Consider the following 24108-nt stretch of genomic DNA (forward strand, 5'->3'; position numbering starts at 1 on the left):
CATTGCAATTTTTATTTTTCTTTCAATGTATTATATATTAATAATTAAAATTTAAATAAATTTCAAACTATTACGAGTCAAATAAATTTAAAAATATTGAAGTTAAATAAATTTCAGCATTAAAATCCTCACAATATATTAACTATTAGTCATAATTTATAATATTAAAATATTGAGAACAAAATTAAAAGCCGTTACGCTTGCTGTGCAAACCGTACAATGATGTACAAAAATATAAATGGCGTTTTTAAAAGGAATTTTAGGGCTTCTGAATTTTTGTCATAAATTCTGGCAACCTCTGACATAGTAATCAACCATAAAATATATACTTATTTTATGAATGGAAAGACCATGAATAGATTCAGTGTAATATGTTCAATAAACAATGAAGTTTCTTCCCTATTTCTAGGAAAGAAACATAAAAATGTTGTGAACTCCTTATCATATAGCAATAATTAAAAAATTGTATACACAAAAATTATGAAATTAAATATTAATTGAATACTAATGCCAAATATACTTTTCACAGATTACTTGAACAAAAACATAACAAGCATATCCGTGCTGCATTGTATCCAGTTTATGTGAAATAGATACATCACAGAATCCAGGCATTTATTTAAGCTTTATGCCATTACCACCTTCACAAAGCATAAATCTGCACTCCTCAAGTAAAGTAAAACAATCAGCTGCAACATTACATATTAAACATTTATATTTGAACTAGCAATGTATAATCAGAAACAGCTAACAGCTGCTGCAGTGATATCAACGTGCACTAACAAGAAAAGGGTGTTGGCAAACACCACACTCTACTGTTTCTGTACCAGAACTTGGTACTCGGACCTGTAAAAGAAATTTAATATTCTCAGTAACAATAAGAGCAACAGATTACAATTAAGGAGGTGATGTATAATGTAGATTTATTAAAAGGACGCTTATCTGAGAAATTGCCTGATATTGGCATATATACAGAAATTGCCTATATAGCATACAAGATTCATGCCAGAATAAGGCAAAGCATTTATGACATTCCATTTACTGCTCCCTAATGATGCTCAACATGCTATTAATTATTTAAATGTCATTTTATATAATAACTAACATCCGCATCAAGAAAGGACAAATGCACTACAGGAACATTATTGCTGTCGACATATCAGTAATTATTAATTTTAACAGGGAAAGTTTTCTTCAAATTATTGTTGTCTAGACTAGTCACACTATATTATTTTAAAAGGCTTTGTAATATTGTGGGCGTGGAGATGATGGTGAGAGACCGACAATCACCTGTGGTTAAGTAAACATCACATATAAAAATGAAAAACTATTGCAGGTATAAAAGCGAAAGTGACAAGCCAACCATATAACTAAAACTTGGTAGGCCATACAACTAAAACTGAGTAGGATGTAAGTTCTCAGATGGTTGCTACTTCTATGAAAAAACAAAAATTGCTAGATCTTAACATATGAATTCATTAATCAAATGTCTTGTACAATCAGGTATAGAAAAAACCTGTAAGTGAACTGTACATGTTGGACAAGCAACCTCCTTTGTGCGTTTAGTAGATCCCTCTGAATTGGACTGGCTGGACCAAATAGAAGATGGGCCACTACTGCCACCAGACTCTGCAATACATTGTTATAATTAAAAGCTAATCACAAGAAACATTGAACACTGAGTCATTTGGCACTCAATGGCCTTCTAGTACTCACCAGTGTTCACCTTGCGATTTCGACCCATTTCTTCCTGTCAATCACAACAAAATAATACTGAAGTTTAAAATCGCCACAAAAATAAGAGTGAAGATCTTTTTCTCCCTAATCATAAGGCCCCAAACAAGGCAAAAAGTACAGTACCCTGAATATCAAAAGCTCTGTATATGATTTTTGTACATGTAGCAGTACAAATCTAAAAACATGAATTTTGTTTTCATAAAAAATATATGCCTATTTTTTAGTTTATTCATCTCCATTCACATAAATTTATTATATAATTGGAATAATTAAATTTTAGGTAATTTAAATAATTGACATTTTATTTTCTAAATTGTATAAATTATTTTATCTACTATTTAAATTGTGTTATACCCTAATGGAAATACTATTTGTAAGAAAAACATATACCGAGTTAGAGCACAATAGAAATTCCTTGGACTGTTATCCAATTTCTAACAAGAATTCACCTCTATATACTACTCTCTCTGCAACACCTTAAGTGGCACTCAGTCCTCTTCACAATCTCCATGTGCATCATATCCTAACATTTTTTTGTAATTTAATAATGAGAGAAGTCCATATTTCAATATTCATTGTACACTCTTCTTTACTGTTACTTTCACCCACTATGATATAAAAAGAATCAGATATTTCTCTTCTCTGTATTTTATGGGTTCCCAGTTTTTATCAATTTTATCCCAAGAAAATAAGAATATCTTTGCCTTTTGGTTTGCCAAGAAATTATATTGCTGTTCACAAAAAAAGATATTTTTAACTTTTCTTTTTTTGCATCCAAAAACACACCCCTAAAAGCATCATTTCACCCAATCCAAAGATCATTTTGCTCTCTTCTCATTTTGGCATTATTATATGGCATATGACATAATACTCGTACCTGTACCCATGCTGGCAACTTAGCAAATTTTGCTCTTATTGTAAGACTTGAAGAGGTTGCCCCTCAAAGTGGCTTTGCTTAATAATCAGTCATTCTGCTCATATTTCAAAATTGTTGTATGGATCTACTCTGCATGGTTGTGCTCAAATACAAGTTTATTATTCTGCCATTGTTATTGTGTGAAGTCATTAGATATATTTGTTGTGTTTCTGCTCTTGGGTTAAGTAATTTCATTACACATCATTTGATGAATATTTCCTCAGTGGTAGTTTCAAATACAAGAGAAACCATACACAGTGTCAACCACAAAGGAAACCATGTGACACTTTCAACTAGGTCGAAAACCGTCACTGTGGAACAAGGCTGCCATACAAGTTTGGCTGGATATAAAATCTTTCCAGACAAGAAAAAATAGCGGAACCAACCCCAAAGGGAAGTTGAAATGGTTCTCCTTCAATCTCATCATATGTGAGGAGTGTATATTTTCTCTATGACTCGTTACTTCATCCTTTGGCATAGATAGCCCCTTGGTTGACAAGTTAAAGCATACAAGTGCACCGAAGCACAGCCAAGAGAGGTCTAAAGGATTTTTTGACATTGTAAATGACCTTAAAACAGAGAATAGCTGATGGGAGCAAGTAAGCAAGTTGACTAAGCAAGGTATCTATAGTAAGGCAAGCTAGGAGCACAATGTGGAGGAGCCAGCAAAGGCTACAATGCATGTCAAGGTCAGATTGAGCAAGCAGATAACACCAGAATTTAGGAAGCATGACTTCACTCTTCTGCAGTTTTCTCACATTGTGTTCTCTACGTTATTTCTTTTTCCATGTATGCTTTAATAATTTGCTTGCTGGTTTTCATATAATGCTAATATTTACTGAGTTAAGTACTTAAGGAAGCATATAATTGATCTGTTTATCTGCTGACAATTATAATATTTGTTCATAACTCATAACCTTCAGCACACTCTTTGTTCTGCTACTGGACTTGTATAATAACAACGAATCAAATATTTTTAGTAAAATATAAGGAGCACAAAATCTGATATGCAGTGAACAGAGGCAAGAATGTGGGCATCTGCACAATTGCATAACGAATATCAAATTTAGATGACAGTTATAGAGCCGTTGTTAACATAAATTTGCAGCCTTAGTTTGTTGTTTCAATAGCATATGCCTCAATAACAACAGATACAGAAATCATGAATCAATAAGACAAAATTTAGATACTTATATTGGTCTGTCTACAATAATCTATTTAGAACATATTTAACTTTTTCCCATGCAATTCATCAATGTACTTTTCATTTATCATACAAGCAGTAGCTTTCATATATGAGCATAAATTTGTTATTACATCTTGGTTACTCCTTACTAATACAGAGCGTAACCCCATCCTACACACGCAATCTTATAACATTAAAGTTACATGTTATTGCTTAATGATTATATATCACTCATGAAGATTTAGAAATTATTAAACATTATGTTATCTTTATGTATCTATTTTCATGAATTTTCTTGTTGGTTTAGAAATTATAAATTAATACCATCTACAACATTATGTAATTTTTGCGTCTACTCTCATGAATGTTTTTTTTTTGAATTCACTGCTTCAGAATTTTGTTGAACCAATCAATTCGCCCAAAATTTATAAATAAACGTTAGCCTATACTGGTCATTCATAACTACCTATTTATATTGGTTTCAAGTGATCAAAGAACATTCTCTTATAAGGCAGTTCTTGGTAGTCACCAAAACCTGCTCTAATTACACACACAACTCGTTCCTTTCAGTTGAAGTCTACATTAGCATATTAAGATTGAACGTTTATTTGTAAGATAAGATATTGAGAACAAAGCCAGAGGAAATTCTACTGCACCAGAAGTCTTTTTGCTAAATCGTCATGTGTCCGTTGTGTTGTATCCTTGTGGCTCGTTTCCTTTGTACCAGCCAATCTTTGTGTAACTTCTGCCTGGCAATGCAAAACAGAATAATTCAGCAACACAAAAGTACTGCCCGTGTTTCTGTCCTGTTTATTTCAAGGGAAGAATTAAGATCTCCCATTCAAATTCTGTTGCCTATAAACTTTGTTGGCCATGCATTATCAATTTAATTTCTGGCTCAGCCTTATATGGAGCCACACACTAGCCTTCCTAATTACTTGTAAAGATTAAAAATACCAGAAGTAAACATGCTAGCTACAATATTACATCAACACACCAGACATCGATCACAAACTCGCACAGGTTGAGCATCCTTGTCTGCAGTAAGGGCAACCCTCCCTTGCGTACACTTGTCACAAAAAATGTCACCACAGTTTCTACAATGATGCTGCAAAGGATCCATTACCAAATCAGCTAATCAGAAATCAAACCTACATTCGTGTCCTTCAAACATACACTGTCCAACTGTACATTAAAATGGTCTTGTTGAGAAGCCAAAGTAAACCAATTACACCCAATTCCTACGATCAAGATACCAAAAAGATAGAATAACCTAACAAATAAATAACCAAATTACCCTTCGGCAAAATGCTCCAAAATCTGTTCCACATGCTGTACATTTCGTCACAGCCTCATCAGGTACCTGAAAAGAAAAGTAAGATGGGAGAAATACAAGCTACTTTGATCAATATTCAGAATAAAAAGAAATCAACCATTAACAATATATGATTTGTTAAAAGGTGTAAATTTTTTAAATACTGGGATAAGTGAACACTATTTAGTATTTTACACCTGTAACATAGTTTGCCAGGCATCCAAGATAGAAAGAAAATAGAGAAACGCATTGAAGTCTACAAGACTCAAGTCTAAAAAAAATTGAGAGGGTCTCCACAGCTTAAAAGGGTGTAGGTTGCATGGAAAAGGGTATTTTGTCTTCTTCATTGTAAATTTCAGAGGCCAAGAGATGCTTCAGATATTGTAGTAAAAGTAGTTAAGAAAATTATTCAAGCAGTCAAATTGACCACTTTCAAGGTTTTTATAAGGTAATATGGGATGGTGAATAGTATAGTTCTGTATATCTTTTATTGTGCCTATGAAATTTCTAGAATCTTTGTTATCTTTCTTTTCCAAAAAGTTTCCTTCTCTTTCCTCTCCAAGAAGCTTCCTCGTCTTTCTTTAATATCAGGGCACCATATGACTGGGATCTTGTGACAAAAATGATTTGGACTATTCATTCTTCAAGTGGTCAAAATGGTCACTTGCCATGGTTTTCATGAGCTATAGAGGCTAGTAAATAAGTAATTAATATGAATCATTTATTTTGTCTTTACATAAATTCTCTACAAGTTTAATTCTCTTTGTTCTGCATAAAGCTTCCATGTATATCTGCCTTTCTTCATTTAGAAGCTTACTTGTATATGCTTTTCATTCTAATTACATAAAACATGAGTGTGAGTGATATACAGTTGTGGAAATTAATTTATGTATAATTCTGCTGTCATATCATTTGGTATCAAACCTCATAAATAGTGGTAATTAGATCTAACCCTTTCAAGAGTTTCCTTCTTTAACCCAAGCTAAGTCTAACACCCTTATGCCTCTCACAAACAAGACCTTCAATCTAGTCTCTTTTGAGGATCTGCTTCTTGGCCTCCACTGGATAGATCAATAAAAGAGTATATGAAAAACTCTTTATTCTATACAGCACACACTCGATCATCCACCACCATGGAGAGGATGAGGAATGCCCTGAAAAATACAAGCGAACAGAGCAAACAGAGCATCACAAACCAGAAGATTGATGCATTTACACCACGATCAGATAGAACATTGATTTCTAGCTCATATTGGAACAAAGAAAGCACTGATCCTGTCGAAGCATCAATAATGCAGTTCACAATGACTCTAAAAAAAAGCTATCGAGAATTATAGCAAGAATCTATAAAATGAATGGTAATAGTAATGTTGTCAAGCAGATTCTTGCCAATCAGACTGGCGATCACGGCCAATATTTGGCTAGTCAACCTGCAAACAAACCTAAGTCAATGTAAATAATGATTACATCATTTCAACAAGAGCAGCAAATCAAGCACCACAGACTAGCGTCCAACTCACTGCCAAGAACAAGATCCCTAGGTTCTTCAATAGAAAGAAGCTTGACACTTGGCTCAGAATCTTGAATTGAAAAATAATTGGATAGATTATTTAAACGATATACAAACGTATATATAGAATTTACAAGACGATGTTCTATAAAAAGAACAAATCGTTAAAGTGAATGACTAAAAAGCTAAATACTAAATAAAGCTTAAAAGCTAATTAAATAAAAGCTAAATGACCATTAAACAAGGAACTAAATAAAGGTGACTAAAATATAATAAAATATTCTAATACCCTCCCTTAATGGTCATTCTATCTATTACACCAAGCTGCCCTCTAAATTTGAGAAACTTTGCCGGGCTCAAAGACTTGTTGAAGATATCTGCAGTCTGATCTTCTGTCAGAATGTACTGCAATATCACTGATCCATCTTCAACATGCTTGTGGATGAAATGACAATGTAGTTCCACGTGCTTGGTCCGCTCATGGAAGACTGGATTTTTGGCTAGTTTCAGAACCCCTTGATTATCACAAAACAAGGTAGTAGGTCCTGGTTGAGACATTTGCATGTCTGCAAGCATCCTACGTAGCCAAATTGCCTCAAATGCTGCCTTAACAGTTCCCCAATACTCTACTTCAGTCGAGGAAAGAGCTATTGCATGTTGCTTCTTGCTGGTCCATGTGACTGCACCTGTACCCAAGCTGAAAACATACCCAGAGGTTGACATATCTTAGCACACGCTTCATTGTAACCCAATGTTTAGCTTTTGCGGCTGACATGAAGCGAGAAATATAGCTCACAGCATAACTGATGTCTGGTCTAGTAGTGGTGTGATAAATGAGGCTGCCCACTAGTTGTCTGAATGAAGATTCATCTACCACAAGTGAATCTGATTTGGCTGATAATTTCAGCCCTATCTCCATAGGTGCAGATGCAGATTTGCAATTCTACATTCGAAATCTATCCAACAAGCTCTTGGCATACTTTGACTGAGAAATGAATGTGGCTATCAATCTGCCAAACCTCTACACCGAGACAATAATTGAGAAGTCCCAAATGTGTCATGTCAAAATTCTTGCACAAATCTTGTTTGACCTGCTTGATCCAATGTGTTGCACTACCAATAATGATGAGATCATCAACATACATGACTAGAAATAGAATATCATTACCTGTTTGCTTGACATACAAATTGGAATCAGAAGGACTCCTCTGAAAGCCTTGATCAATCAAGTACTTATCATTTTTTATGTACCATGCATGGGGACCATGTTTGAGGCCATAGAATGCTTTGACTAGTCTACATACATAGTGTTCTTTTTTGGCAACCTTGAAGGCTGCGTCATGTAGACTTCTTCCTGCAAATCACCATTAAGGAAGGCACTCTTGACATGCATCTAATGGACTTTCCATCCAAACTAAGCTGAGAGAGCGAGGACAAGCCGAATGGTACTCATCTTGGCTGTGGGAGCAAAGGTCTCCTCATAGTCAATGCCCTCCTTCTGTGAAAACCCTTTTGCTACTAAATGAGCCTTGTATTTATCAAGGGTTCCATCAGCTTTATACTTAACTTTAAACACCATTTGCAGCCAATGGGCTTCTTCCCTGGTGGAAGATCTGAAAACACCCAAGTGTTGTTTTTCAGAAGACTGTTGCTCAGCTGCCATAGCTTGTTCCCACTTAGGTACACCTTTAGCCTCTATATATGACCGAGGCTCATAAATATTGTGAATGTTGGCCATAAGAGCAAAATTAACTATGTTTTGTTTGCTCTTACCTCTATCTCATCTACCCTCAATGAGCTCATCATCATGAAGATCACCAATGGTCTTGGCCCACCACTTAGGCCGAAGAGTAGAAGTACCTACATCTGCTATAGGATGAAGAAGAATACCTAGAATATCAAGAGCAAGCTCATCTGGATGTGGATCCAGATGGTCCTAAGGAAAGTCAAGTGGCGCAATTGCAAGCCTGGGAGACCCCACAACTGTAGAGTCAATTGAATCCTTCCCATCAGCTGGAGCTGAGGGAAGACGAACACCCATACTTGCAACCTTTGGAGGCTGATCCTCAATGCTCAAATCATGAGAAGAAGGCTGAAAAGGCCCTCGTTCTTCATCAAATACTACATCTCGACTGAATATGAGACGATCAGTGTCTACATCAATCAGACGATAAGCCTTATGGTTGTCACTGTAGCCGGTGAACATCAATTTTTGACTCTTGGAATCCAGTTTGGTGCGCTTGGCATCTGGAATCCAAACATAAGTTGTAGAGCCAAAAACTTTCAAATGACTGATTTGGGGCTTCCTACCAAACCAAGTTTCCTCTGGAGTCATCTTCTTAACGGCCTTTGTGGGAGACCAGTTCAAAAGATAGACTGCAGTGAAGACTGCTTCCACCCAAAACTGTTTTGGAACATTTCTATCCTCCAACATAGACCAAGCCATCTCAGTGACTGTACAGTTCCTGCGCTCAACAACACCGTTCTGCTGAGGGGTGTAAGGTGTGGTAAGTTGATGCTTAATGCCATGTGATGCACAGAAGTTGGTGAACTCTGTAGAACAAAATTCCCCTCCATTATCGGACCGAAGAGTGACTATGTGACAGCCAAACTCTTTTTCCACTAAGGCTTGAAACTTCTGACACATGTTAAACACCTCTAATTTATGCTTAAGAAAATACACCCACATGCGTCTACTGAAATCATCAACAAATAATAGAAAATACCTGCATCCAGTGACTGATGGAGTGTTCATGGGACCACAAATGTCCGCATGAATGAGCTGCAAGACCTTGGATGCTCCCCAAACGTCTCCATTTGAAAATGGAGTTCAATGCTGCTTTCCAACTTGACACGCTCCACAAACTCCATGATTCTGAGTTTGAATCTCAAGTAATCCTACAACTAGATCCTCTCGAACCAACTGAGAGAGCTAGTGGACATTCAGGTGCCCATATCGTTGATGCCAAAGAGTGTTGATCAAAGTACTCCTAGCTGCCATGGCGAACTCCTAAGAACCACTAGAATCAACAAGTCTATAAAGACCATGATCCTCAATGCCAACTGCAATTGTAGTGCGAGTCTCCCTGTCAACAATGTTGCACTTGTGCAACCCGAAGACGACATCCAACTGTGGAGAATGCTCCATAATCTGACTGACTGACAGTAGATTGAGCTTCATACTAGGTACAAAGTATACATTGAGGAATATCAAATCCCTCCCACCAAATGAAATCTGAATGTTGCCCTTGCCAACAACAATATACTCTTCACCTCCACCAAAGATCACTAAATCAATGAAAGGCATGTACTCTGTAAACGAATCCCGACGATATGTGAAATGTCTAGAGGCTCCAGAGTCAATGTACCAAGCTGATGATTGAACATCATTAGATGGGGTTTGGGCCATGAACGCATAGAAGGCGGATTCCTTCTAATCAAGATGCGTAGCAGAATTGGCTTTCTGCTTGGACCGTCCTTGTTTGGATTGTCGGGATGCTATCAATTTCCTACAATCTTTCACCAAATGGCCAAACATATGACAGTAGTTACACTGTAAGCTCTTCTTCTTCGAAGATTGTTGAGGTTGACCTTGACCTTGTCCTTTCTGCTGGAAGGACAGAGCTTGACTCTTGTTCTTATTCGAAGCTGTGGTTGTGAAGGCTTGTTCAATGGATCAACTAGGGCTACTTCCAAAGTGCTCGTAGGATCTGGGAAGGCTTTTCAGTGTGATCACTACCATATCCTCTTCCACCACGGTTCGGCCTATAGCTTCCAACTGGTCACGGATGTCCTTGATCTTTGTAAGATCTGCTTGGATAGATGACTTATCATCCATCATGATAGAAAACAGCATATTCTTCATAAAGAAAACTCAGCTCGGACGTTTCATGAAGGTTCTTCAAGAGATCCTAAATCTCTTGAGCTGCTTTACCTTAAGGCACCTGAGGGAGTTGATAATCTGTGACTGAGAGTTTGATAAGCATGACAGCCTCTCGATTCTTTGCATCATGTTTGTCTTGATCGTCACTTGCTGTTGTAGGACAAGATTCCTTGCCCAAACAATTTGATCAAAGCAACGATACTCAAAAATGGTAAGCATGTGTTGTTTCCAGGTGTTATAGTTGCGGCCATTGAACTTTTGACTGTGTTACAACATGATATTGGTCAAAGATGCCATCATGGAAACTGAGGTTGAGTGAAGTCAACCGAGTGAAACCAAGAGACAGAAGAATCTCATTAAAAAATCAGAATAGAAGCAACTGCAAAATGAATATGAAACCCTGGAGTGGAATTCAAGGCATGAATCCCAATGCTCGAATTTCGAGGTTTGCTGAAAAATCCAAAAACTGAAATTTTCTACAAATTTAATATCTGTAATTTTTCTGAAAAATAATCAGAAAAATAATAACCTGCAGAAGGAAACTTAGAAAACGGAAAAAGACAAAATAAAAAAATCGTGAAAAAAAAAGAACAAAGATAGCAGAGGGAAACAACCCACGACAGTCACTGCGACGCAGAAGAAGGCCTAGAAAATCGCAATTTTGGGAAAATCGTGCACTGAAAAAGTCTGCAAAAATCTGAGATCTTCAAAAGTCGCAGTATAAATCTCCCTCGCTCACAAAATCTCTGCCAAAAAAAACTTTGACCACGAAAATTCGGCAACGCGGAAACATAGATCCGTGAATATCGCGAAAAGGGCAAAGCGTGTCACAAGTTGTGAAAAAAAAATTGTGGCGCCGCTAAAAATCGCGAAAAGATCATGTCGCGTTTTGCCTAAAACCGAAAATCGCGGATTAAAATTGATGTCGCAGCTCCCGCCAATAAAAAGTCGCAGTATAAATCTCCCTCGCTCACAAAATCTCTGCCAAAAAAATCTTTGACCACGAAAATTCGGCAACGCGGAAACATAGATCCGTGAATATCGCGAAAAGGGCAAAGCGTGTCACAAGTTGTGAAAAAAAAATCGTGGCGCCGCTAAAAATCGCGAAAAGATCATGTCGCGTTTTGCCTAAAACCGAAAATCGCGGATTAAAATTGATGTCGCAGCTCCCGCCAATAAAAATCACGGTCGGAATAAAGTTGCAGAGGTCGCAGGGATGCAGAAAAGAAAAACTTTGGTGCCGAATCTCGGACCTGCATAAATAACGTGAACCCTGCAAAACAAACCCTAGCCCGTAAAAAATTTCACCCAGAAAAGAGACAAGAAAAAATCTCTTAAAAAACCTTTCGAAATTTTTTTTTAAAAAAAAAACTTTCACACAGGTTGTGAATATGTTTGGCAAGATGTCTCTGACTTTTAGATACCACCAGATAAAATTGTTGTTCTAAAGGCTGAATTGGTCAAAAGGTCATGTCAGATCTCCAATTGCCAAGATACAATTGTATGGTGCGGAGCCAAGAGCGATGAATATTCTGCAAGGCTCGGATATGCGATCCAAGCGGCCCAAGAAGACAGAAAGGACTGGTTCAGCTCTCTATGCTGGCACAAATTGGTGTTACCAAAGGCTGGTGCGTTTCTGTGGGTAGTTCTTCATTACAGATGCCTCACTACTGATAGATTAAAACGAATTGGAATCCAAGGTCCGTCACGATGTGTTTTATGTGAACGTGAAGAGGAGAATATAGACCATCTATTCATGTCGTGCAAAGTGGTTGTGGCATGTTGGAATTGGCTTCAAGAAGAAATTCATTGGCCAAGCCCAAGACAGAATAGCATTAAAGACTTTCTAATAAGCTGGCCTTTCAAAGGGAAAAAGAATTACTGGTCAAGTATTTGGATCTCTACCCCCTCGATGGTAATCTGGCACATCTGGAAGGAACAAAATAGGCGAATATTCAAAGACTAGGCTATGACACAAGAGCAACTGATTCGAACCATCCAAGATGCAATCATAGAACTGGCAAACAACAGAACATCCATCAAACGAAGTTCGATATTTACTAATGGGGATTGTGAGATGCAATTGAAATGGCCTCAACTAAAGCTTTTATTCCCGCCCCATGTAAATGTAAGATCAATCGGGCTAAGGTTCGATGGGGCAGTACCCGAAAGCATTCAGGTGGAAGTTAAACTTTGATGGCGCCGCCAAAGGTAACCCAAGGATGGGCAGTGCCAAGTGCATCATCAGGGATTCGGAAGGAAATTTCATTTGGGGTGCCTCTAAGCATTTAAGGGAATGTACAAACAACGAAGCAGAAATGGAAGCTAGGCATTGATTGTGCCTGAAGCTAGACATTGATTGTGCCTGAAGCTAGAAGGGGACTCCCTCTTATGCATAAATCCAATTACAGTGGGGTCAACTCTGAACTGACATTTGTGTAAGTGGATTGATCCCATTGGAGGTTTGCTCAGTAGACTAAACAGTTACACTATTAGTCACACATATCGTTAAGGAAAAATGGCGACGGATTGTGTTGCGAATTATGCAATGAATCAGGATCTTGAGGTAATCGATGATTCAAACCCGAACAGGTGGACGGGTCTTATGATGCTCATCACTCAGGAAAGGACTGGAACAAGGCCAAAAATAGTCATATCCATGGCAAATCCTGGTATATAAAGTATTATAGGACACAATGCTTACTGTCAGACAACCCACAGAGAGACTATTGGTTGTCTGAAGGCGGAAAGGAAAGGATGCTTAACATTGGCACCAACTTGGGAGTGGTTTACGCGTATATGCTTCAGCATGAATAGAATCTAGATATGCATCTTTGTGTTTGGATTGCGGGCCTTTTTATTGTAACGGCTCCTGTGTTTTAATGTAATTGGGAGCTACCCCCTTATGGTAGCACTTACCTAATAAAAACAAAAACAAAAACTTTTGAATATTTTTAATTTTCATGCTCTCGTACCATGAAAAATAATTGGATAGATTATTTGAACGATATACAAACGTATATAAAGAGTTTACAAGACAATGTTCTATAAAAAGAACAAATCGTTAAAGTGAATGACTAAAAAGCTAAATACTAAATAAAGCTTAAAAGCTAATAAAATAAAAAACTAAATGACCATTAAACAAGGAACTAAATATAGGTGACTAAAATATAATTAAATATTCTAATATGAATCATATTTCAGATTCAACTTGGCACAATTTATTCTAACAAGATTCAAACTTCTGAAATACATATAAATATGGTTGTCCTGGATTGGTGGCAAAATTATCAAATCAAGCATTGATGTTCACTTATAAGATGACCTTAATTATCAAATCACCCAATGGGAAATATTAGAATATTTAATTCTATGTTAGTCACCTATTTTTAGTTCCTTGTTTAATGGTCATTTACTTTTTTTATGTAATTAGCTTTTAAGCTTAATTTAGCTTTTACGCTTAATTTAGCGTTTAGCTCTTTAGTCTTTTACTTTAACGATTAGTTCTTTTTATAGAACATCGTCTTGTAACCTCTTTATATACGTGTAACATCGTCTTGTAACCTCTTTATATATGTGTGTATATCGTTCAATGTAATTATCCGATTATTGAATTATTCATTCAATTATTTTTCATGGTATCAAACCATGGAAATTAAAAAAATTTCAAAAGTTTTTGTTATTAAAATTTTTCGAAGTTTTTATTGAAGAGATTTCTTTGTCTGTTTTTTTTTAAGAAAACAGGTTCTTTTTCTCTTTTCTGGGCAATTTTTTTGCAGGTTCTAGGATTTTCTAGGGTTTTGTCTTTTCACAAAAAAAACATGACATGTGTTTCTGAGGGCGCTGCTAGGGTTTTCATGTTGAGGCACGCGATTTTTTTCTAGAAAATTTTGTAGGCGGATTTTATTGATTGGCAGCGTTTTTTTTCCTTCCAAAAATCATGATATTTTCATTCCGCGACTTTCATGGTTTAAAAACCTAAGTTTTTGCTTGCAAAATTTCTATGGGACTTTGGCGCGGTTTTTGGCTTCAACAATTTGCTTCCGCGACGCGATTTTTTCGCAATTTTTCTGACCCATATCGCGGCTTCCTTGGATGCGATTTTCTTCTGCATGCTTCTGTGATTTCGTGTTTTTTTGGCGGTGATGGCAGTGGGAATTTTCATTTGCTAACCTGCGGATTTGTCGTGTTTTTGCAGCCTTTTCACGATTTCCCTGCACAACAAAAAATCGTGGTTTTGTGTTTTCCGCCAGCTAGGGTTTCTGGTTCTTTTGCACGATTTCCCATTCTGCCCGCACAGCAAAATCGTGCCAAGGGTTTTTACCTTTTTTTTTTTACGTTTTTTTTTAATAAAAAAGTCATCTATTTATTTTTTTCTGTTTTTTCTACAAAAAACAAAGGTATTTATTTTTTGCAAATTATTATTATTTTCTAATTATTTTCAGGAAAAATTTCAGGTTTCAAGTTTGTAGAAAATTTTAATTTTTGGGTGTCTCCCAAACCTCGAAATTCACGCATTGGGATTCGTGCCAGCATTCCCCTCCAAGATTTCAATTTTTTTGTGCAGTTGCTTCTATTCTGATTTTTTAATCAGATTCTTCTATCTCTTGCTTTCACTCGGTTGACCTCGTTCAACCTCGATTTCCGTGATAGCATCTTTAACCAACATCATGTTTGAACACAATCAGAAGCTCAACAGCCGCAACTACAACACCTGGAAACAGTGCATGCTTACCATTTTTTAGTATCGTTGCCTTGATCAGCTTGTTTTGGGCAAGGAGTCTTGTCCTAAAATAGTAGGTGATGATCAAGACAAACATGATGTGAAGAATCGAGAGGCAGTCATGCTTATCAAACTCTCAGTCACAGATGATCAACTCCCTCAAGTGCCTTCAGGTAAAACAGCACAAGAGATCTGGGATCTCTTGAAGGATCTTCATGGAACGTCTGACAAGAGCCGAGCTTTCTTTCTGAAGAATATGCTGTTTTCTATCGTGCGGCTTCAATTCTTGCAACATCTATCTCAACCAGTCCAACAATATGCTCAGCTTCACACCAAGCTTCAAGCCAAACTCCAGATCCTGAATCAAAATCAATGCTCAGAAATAAGTTTATTTTCAGATCACTTTTTAGCAATAAGAGGATATAATTTAACTATTTTTGTTTAAGCTATATTGGGATTTAAATTTCCTAAAAAAGGTTCCAGCTCTGGCACTCCAGTTTTTTTCTGCCAAAGCTTCCACTTAAATGACCCAGACCATCAGACAATATAAGTGTTCAAGAAAGCCTTTTCCCTCTGCCGGTAATGGAGAAAGTTGTCCCAACTTAGCAATTTATACAAATTTCCGTAACGCATCTATGTAGGTGTTGAACCTCCCCACTTTCAGTTAAGAGATATCATTTAGCCAAAGGTAATGATCCCTTGGCTAAAGATTTTTCAATAATGTGCTTTGCTTCTGACATTGTTTTTTACACTTTGAAAAAACGTATAAAATTTAGATTTCTTTGAATTAATCGACCATTATATCGTGCACACTTGATGAATTTCATCCACCAACATGGGGATGATGGGGAATGCTCTCAAAAATAAAAGACAACATAGGGTCACAAACCAGAAGATTACTGCATCGACACCAGATCATTTTGACCATTGCATTGTAGCTCATAATGGCACAAATAAAGCCTATATACTGTTGAAGCACCACTGATTCAGTTCACAATGCATCTTAAAAATAAAGCAACTGAGGAATTGTAGCGAGGGTCTTAAATACCAATCTTTGAAAGCAGATTCTTGCCAACCAGGCTAGTGACTTTGACTAATATTTGGCTAATCAAGCTGAGAACCAGACAAATCAATGCAAGTAATGATGAGATCATTTCAAATTCAAAAAGAGCAGCAAATCAAGAACTGCAGAATGGTGTCAGATTCATTACCAAGAATGAGATCCCTAGGTTCTATGGTAGCTTCAATGGGGAAGAAACCCGTCTTGGCTCTGAATCTGGAAGCTATGTACACAATGGATTCAACTCTTGCGACATCCATTGCTTATATTCAAATTTATTTTCAGATTGCTTCTTAGCATTACAGAAGAAAAGGCTATGTTTTAAATAGATTCCTTCGAAAGAGCATATTGTTTAAGTTTTAGTCATTGATGTCAATGTTGAGCTGCTTGAGCAGCTTAACCAGCTTCAGCTGGCTGTGTACTTTCTTCAGCAGCTTGCTTGTGTCCTGATTGTCTTCATGTCATCTGCTTTGTCATCCTACTTGTCAAGTCAACAAGTTTGCCACCTCATCAATTTTTTGTTAGAAGATTCCAGGCGCCCCACCTTTTTGGTTTGAATATTTAATATTTCTGGTTCAAGCTTCATCGAATATTTTTTTTGTCATATCTGTTGTTTGTAATTAGGGCTGGCGGATTCCAATTGCCTTGGGCAACATTGGAATCAGCCCCCCCCCCTTTATAGGGCCAGGCCCAATACCTCTCGGCCCTCACCTAAAGAGACTTCCATGCTTCACTCAACTCACATGCCTCCTTGATAGGGTCGGCTCCATCAATTAAAAGGAAATTAATAATTAATTGTTTAATGGTAAAGGAGGCCGACATGTTTGAGAAGCTATATGTCTCCTATAAATGCAGCGCATACTTCTCATTATCACAACCAAGTTCTTTAAGCTAATGAAATTATATTCTGTAAAGAGCGAATTGATACAAAGGCATTTGGAATAGCAAACTCCTCTACAGCGAACTTCATTAAGTTGCAGAAGATCCAAATTGGAGAGCGAACTAAACCAAACAGTAGACAGCGAACTCCACAAGAGGCAGCAGACCGAGAGGGAGAAGATCCAAATTGGAGAGCGAACTAAACCAAACAGTAGCAGATCCCAAACAGTAGACAGCGAACTCCACAAGAGGCAGCAGACCATCTCCAAAACATAGAAGACTTCTTTAATGAACTGTGATTAGATGAGGAGGACTGCAAGCTGATTGAAGAGTATTTCATCTCTTTCACATGGTGACTGCAACTCCAGATAAGTGTGTAATGTTCAGTTGAATTCTAAATCATAAATCAGATCTGAGGATCCTTTGGCTGGGTTTTTCCTCCTAGGAGGTTTTCCCAGGGTAACTGTGCATTGTCTTTAGCATTTCATTTCCCTTATTATGCTTAAAAGTATAGAAAACAATAAATTAATTAACCTAATTCTAAATTTCTGAGTTTTATTTAATCTGAAAGTACTAAAAATAACAATATCGGCTAAGCCGATTTTTAATATTTTGTCTGGAATCCGAGCTGGAGCAGTTTTATTTTGAAACGGAAATACTTCTGTGTGTGTGCGACTTTTATTAGCTAAGTGGAGCTATTTTTGGAGTCGTGGTTCCTGCTGCTGTCAGAATTTGAAGATTAAAGCTCCGAATAATTCACTCTGTGGTGCGTTAAAAAATAAAAGTCTGACGGCTAGCAATTATTTATTATTCACTCTATCTGATGTTGTGTGTCTGCCTGTGCATGAAAATATTTGGGCTTCCTTATGCCTGTACGTGATTTTATAAGCTAGACGTGCTTCCTTATGGCGGCAGAATTAAATGTCACAACTTATGAAATAATAGTGGAACAGGCGTGTGTATTTGGATCTAGCTGGGCGTGGTCATGTCTTGCGTCTTTTTTCTTCTTAATGCAATGGTCAGATTCTTTGAACCATCGTGTGCAATCAATGTTTTTGCAGACAGGCGTTGTGGCTGGGTCGTAACTCCATTTTCTGAAGTCATCTATTTCCTAGAAAGAAAATCGGGCCTGTCTAAATGCTAACCTCTCGAATTTCTGAAAGGCACGGGGCCTTGAAATTTTAAAAAAAAACGGCTTCATTATGTCCTATAAAAGTGGTGGTGAAACAATTATTTGACCATCATTCTTCTATTCGGTGCGAAATTTTTTAAAATGTGATATCAAGTTGAGATGAAGTTATTGCCGAAAAGGTGTGAAAAAAAGTGTGTTGATGAATTTTTATAAATAGGGTCGTAGCATTTTACAGTATAATCTTAGTGACCACAAGATTACAACAGAGATATATCTGCTAATTTGAAGGACAATTCTTAGTCTTCAGCCCTGTGTATGTTATCAGTGTGATAATCAGTTCGATGAGCTTATTTTGATGGTGCAGTACTACTGTGTGTTGAGTTCTTAATAGCAGAACATACAACAGAGAGATGCAGGGACAGAAAAAATGCTGAGCCAATTTTTTTTATAAAATATCCTTTTGTAAGAGAGTTGGTGCTCTCAAAAGTGTCTGTATGGTTACCATTCTCAGTTGGTGATGAGTAAAGGGTTGGTGCCCTTCTGATGTTTTTGTAATCTGGGGTGGTGCCCACTTTAAGATATTGAAGAGATTATTGTGCCGTGGTTTTTTACCCGAAAGGGTTTTCCACGAGAAAATTTATGTGTCTGTCTGTGTGCTTAGCTTGCATTCATATATTTACTTTTCAAGTAGGTTCAAGTTTTGTTAGAGGTTTTTAAATTCTCCAATACTGATTCATCCAAACCTCGAAATTCGTGCCAGAATTATCCTCCAAAGGTTTCAGTTTTTTCAGCAGCTGCTTCTATTCTGTTTCCGTGATGGCATCTTTGACCAGCATCATGTTGGAACACAGACAGAAGTTCAACAATTGCCACAACGCCTGGAAACAGTGCATGATCACGATATCTGAATATCGTTGCCTTGATCAGATTGATTTAGGCCAAACCTCGTCCTACAGGTCTCAGGGTTTTCACATTTTTTTCCTCAAAAATTTTTCATAGGGTTTAGAATTTTTTCCTTAAAAATTATTATCTGTCATCTGCAAAGTTTGTGTGGGTTTTTTTATTTTTCGCCATTAAAATTCATGGGAGGGTTTTGCTTGAATTTTTTTCTCAAAAATCAGGGTTTTACCACGTGATGTCTGGTATTTTACCACGTGATGTTGTCTGGTGTTTTCCCGCATGATGTTTCTTGTTTTGCCATGTGATGTCCGGTGTCTTGCTGCATGACGCTTGGGGTTTTACCATGCGACGTTTCAGGGTTTTTTACCATTTTTTCCACAAAAAATGATGATTTGTATCTTCAGTTTTGGAGGGTTTGCTGTTTTTTCCTCAAAATCATGGTTTGAAATTTCAGTTCGGTTACCCAACATCAGGTTGGATGGATTCCGGTATTCTTGGTCATTAACACTTTTTAGATCCAAAGAGGGTCTCCACCGCAGCAGAGTGTTCTTTTTGTTTGTGATCAAAAGACTTGCAGTGTCTTCTGTAGGGTAGTTAGTAGATAGAATGACCATTAAGGGAGGGTATTAGAATATTTAATTATATTTTAGTCACCTATATTTAGTTCCTTGTTTAATGGTCATTTAGCTTTTTAGTTAATTAACTTTTAAGCTTTATTTAGCGTTTAGCTTTTTCTTTTTAGTTAATTAGCTTTTAAGCTTTATTTAGCGTTTAGCTTTTTCTTTTTAGTTAATTAGCTTTTAAGCTTTATTTAGCGTTTAGCTTTTTAGTAATTCACTTTAAACGACTTGTTCTTAATTTAGAATGTCACCTTGTAATCTCTATATATATGCTTGTATATTGTTGAATACATTATCCGATTATTGAATCATTCATTCAATTTATTTTTCAATAAGGAAAGGAACAAGTACTGTGTCACTAAATTCACACAATCACATAAAATATTTTGCAGAATCAAATCTAATCATCCAGTTTAGCTTGTAAAAAGGTACAAACTCTGAGGCAAAAGAACATTAAAAGGAGCTCTGAGTACAAAAAGAACTCAACAGACAACATATTACAACTTTAACAATAAAGGGGCAATTTAGCCACAAGAATTTTTAGAAGGACGTGGAGCCCAAGAAATTGCAATCCACTGACTTCTGGCTCAGAAGGCTATGAATGCTGACTTGGAAACCCTGCAAACCAAATTAAGAGACTGACAAAGAACCCAGAAAAACACATGCCAAAATGACTATTAACAAATCCTACAGCTAAAGCATACCCTTCTCTAAGTCTCACAAACCAAAATCCTCTTCTAACCAGAGTTCATGTCTTCTTTAACACTCTGTTGTTTGGCTGACTGCTAAGAATAGATGCATGTTAAGAAGTTTTAGTTCTTTTTGCCTAAAATAATTCTTTGCTATCTTTCAAGAGTGGAGGCACATTTCTATCATACTGCATGTTTTTTAGAGCATTGTACATCCATTGCATATGAAGCTTTTATTAATCTGTTTGCGTAAAAAATTTATACCCAAAAATTCGAGTTTGTGACACCTGTGAGTTTTTATTCCCACTCATTGTCAGAAAGAAACTTAATCTTATTAATCTGGCCAAGCTTGTAGACAAACTTGTCCTTCAAACAGAAATCGCCAGCCTGTTGTCCTTGACAACATTGGATTGTAAATTGTGCATGGAAATTGTATCAAAAACATTCTCAACTCGTGCAATTTTCTCTCTCCAAGTATTGTTGAAGATGAGGATGTTATCAAAGACAATTCCAAGTCTTGTGTTCAAGGGCCCCATAATGATCAAAGGTCCACCAAATCTTGTTTAAGATGGGGATGTCATCAAAGACACTCCCAAGTCTTGTGTTCAAGGGCCGCATGAAGATCAAAGTTGTGTTACATCAAACTGGAAGGCATACCCAACCACTCATGCAAACCATCCTTAATCTTGAGAGCAGCTTTCCAGATGCCTTTCAAATTGAATAGTATTTGTTGACGGCCAAACTCAAGATAAAGCTTCAATAAGTACCGTACACCTCAGAGCTGGTCCATAAAAATGCAAGGTAGAGGATACCTATTTTATAGTAATCTTTATGATTGCATGATAGCCAAAGTAGAGGGGCCATGAAATATACTTTCTTTGGTGCAAGGAAAATCAAACCATATAGTGATTAAAAATTTAAAAACTAACCAAATATTCCCTATATCAATAAGATGTTTTAAAGAGGTCAGAGACTAGAATTATCACTTCCAAACAGCCCTCTTAATTGCAGGATTAGTTTGGGAGAATGATGACATCTCAAGCTTTCAACATTACTTCATAGATAGCATTGGAATATTGGTCTTCAAAGGGGGCTCCATACCATAAAAGAGGGTACCATTGTCCATAACAAACCTGTATTTGTGGCTCAGCTCTATGAGTAGCAATTCAATTATACAAATATGCCCTACCAAGCAAAAGTACACAAATTCACATTTATATGCTATATAATCGATGTGCACTAGCAAGTTACCATGAGCTCTTGTCCCTATTGAATTCAACCTAGAAAACAATGCCTGAGGGTGTGCTTCTATTGTGAGGCCTACAAAATTCTGTGTTGTTGGATGCAATGATATTATTTTTGACTTATTGTGAGAAAGATTTCACCTTTCTTCATCATCAAGAGTGTGCTCATGTTGTAATGCCTAGATATTCTTTGGCATCCTATGTAATGATATTATTGCTACTTCAAGTCAATGATGGCATTGACTGGTTAACGTTAAACCGTACCCAACATTTGTGGAAAAAAAATCTGTTCTTCAAGTATAAGTCCTTTCTTATACTTTTAAGTTATATTTCATGTATATGTTGGCAGGATGTTTGAGAGTGGTTTCAGATCTCTAAGGGTTATAATGTGAATTCTAAGTTTTAGAAGATCTATATGTTTTCAAACTTAATCAAATTTCAGTAAACAGCAAGCTCCTATCAGCATTCTCTCACTCTCTCTATCTCACTCTCTGTGTCCCCCGAACTTTAGACCTATATCTGGTTTTGGTGTTGCCCCCAAACCCCCATCAAGTAATAGGCCAATGATGAATCATGATCATAAAAATATACATAATGCATATTCCTTGTTGCAAATCTCTGCATATTCATAGTCAAAGCCATTGTTTATGCAATCATTTCCATGTTTTTTATGTTTATTAGTTTAAAACTTTAAACTTCACTTAGTATGCCAAAGTTTCATTTGGAATTCTAATACTTATTCCTGGTTTGCACTTTGCTCCCAAAGTTCCAAAACTCTGCCCACCATTCTTATAGTTCAAATTTCAAATTTTCAGTGCAATCAATTTCATGTTTTTAATGTTTATTAGTGTAAACTTTACATAGTGTGGCAAAGTTTCACTTACAGTTCTTATACTTATTCCTTACACCTTTCTATAATTAATTTTTCAAAGTACTATAGCATCTCAAACCAAGGCACTGGGAAGAATCATGGACCTGAGACATTTAAGTTTTGACTATGCACATATTTTGACTAGGAACCTTTGACTCCTAGTAGGAACCAGAGGATCGTCCACATTCAGGGCTCCAACAGGATTTAGCATGTATTGAGCATTTATTCTTTGCAGATTCTTTACACGTCCATATAGCACTTGGACATTTCTTCTTTTTGGGACGACAGCTTGAATAGGATTTATTTTGGTCATTAAACTTCAAGGTGCCAGGGAGATTCAATATATGTCAAGCATTTTCTCTTTGCAGATGTAATATTCCTGAACAAGGGTTTGCTTTATTTGAATTTTTTTGTGTTTTCTAGTTATGAACAAACAATGAAACCAAGGTCAATCTGCTAATTACTCCACACAAAACTGACCAATGGCATAAACTCTTCACATGAAATTTGTAAATTTGCAAATCTGAGAAATGTGAATGGCTACAGTATGCTTATATCAATCACCAATATCCAGAGCAATTGTTATGTATAATCTACTGATTCCATGAGAAGTTTAACAGCTGAATGTAAAACAAATATTTGATTGTTTCGAGACAAAGATACAGCCCCATATATATATAGATAAAAGAATTTGTTATCAATCAAATCTGCAACTGGAATATTAACCAGCAACTTACAAACTCCACGGATTTGCAAGCAATTGACTGTCGATGCTTCATAGATCTGCACACAATTGACCTGTATGCTTCAACCACCCAGATGGATATTTTTTATGCTAGCTATCCCAACCCAGGTTATAAGAGCTGTGAATTGACTGGCTGTGAGGTGTTGGCAGTGTTGAATATGGAGCTGTGTTGGCACTATCAATAATTAAATTCCATCAGAAAAATACCCAAATCTGATTGGTACCCTACTAAAAAATCAAGTCGCTCAACTCCAAGGCTGGTTTCTTATGCTGGATGACTGAAATAATGTAACCAGCAGCTCATGTGACTGATCTTAATACCCAGAATGACTGAGTTCCTCTCTCCCAATGTAGTGCTCAGCTAGAGTTGACTGAAACAATCAGATCCAGACCCATATGATGCTCAAAAATTCACCAAAAATGTAAAAATCAATCTATAATCCCTCAATTATGCTTTGCCAACGAGATGATGATATTTGCTTGCATAAAACATTATAGCAACACTGTAGGAAATTGAGAAACTTTTCAAATCCTCCACAAACCAGGACAGTTGTGATTCCTAGATGGAATGATCCCAAATGTGTAATCCAAGAGGGTTTTCATCTTCTCAAACCCAAAACAAACCAAGAGTTTTCGTCCTTGGATGCCCTAGATTGAACAAACTGCACAAATTTAAAAAATGGATGCAACGGATAATG

At 36.7% G+C, this 24108-nt stretch overlaps 1 protein-coding gene across 1 annotated transcript in view; it reads right to left on the minus strand.

The window, feature by feature from the left end:
- Nucleotides 1-425: 425 nt before the first annotated feature.
- The window catches only part of LOC131067471 (protein FREE1), a 48572-nt gene continuing 24889 nt past the window's right edge, over nucleotides 426-24108 (minus strand). The window contains exons 5-10 of the mRNA XM_058002498.2: nucleotides 5137-5202; nucleotides 4837-4947; nucleotides 4496-4588; nucleotides 1717-1750; nucleotides 1517-1629; nucleotides 426-846 (exon numbers count right to left, since the gene is read on the minus strand). Coding sequence (XP_057858481.2) covers nucleotides 769-846; nucleotides 1517-1629; nucleotides 1717-1750; nucleotides 4496-4588; nucleotides 4837-4947; nucleotides 5137-5202 — 495 coding nt within the window. The 3' untranslated portion in view covers nucleotides 426-768. The remainder of the gene's footprint in view (nucleotides 847-1516; nucleotides 1630-1716; nucleotides 1751-4495; nucleotides 4589-4836; nucleotides 4948-5136; nucleotides 5203-24108) is intronic.

Source organism: Cryptomeria japonica, chromosome 3 (assembly GCF_030272615.1).
Source record: "Cryptomeria japonica chromosome 3, Sugi_1.0, whole genome shotgun sequence".
In the NCBI taxonomy this organism is placed as follows: Eukaryota; Viridiplantae; Streptophyta; class Pinopsida; order Cupressales; family Cupressaceae; genus Cryptomeria; species Cryptomeria japonica.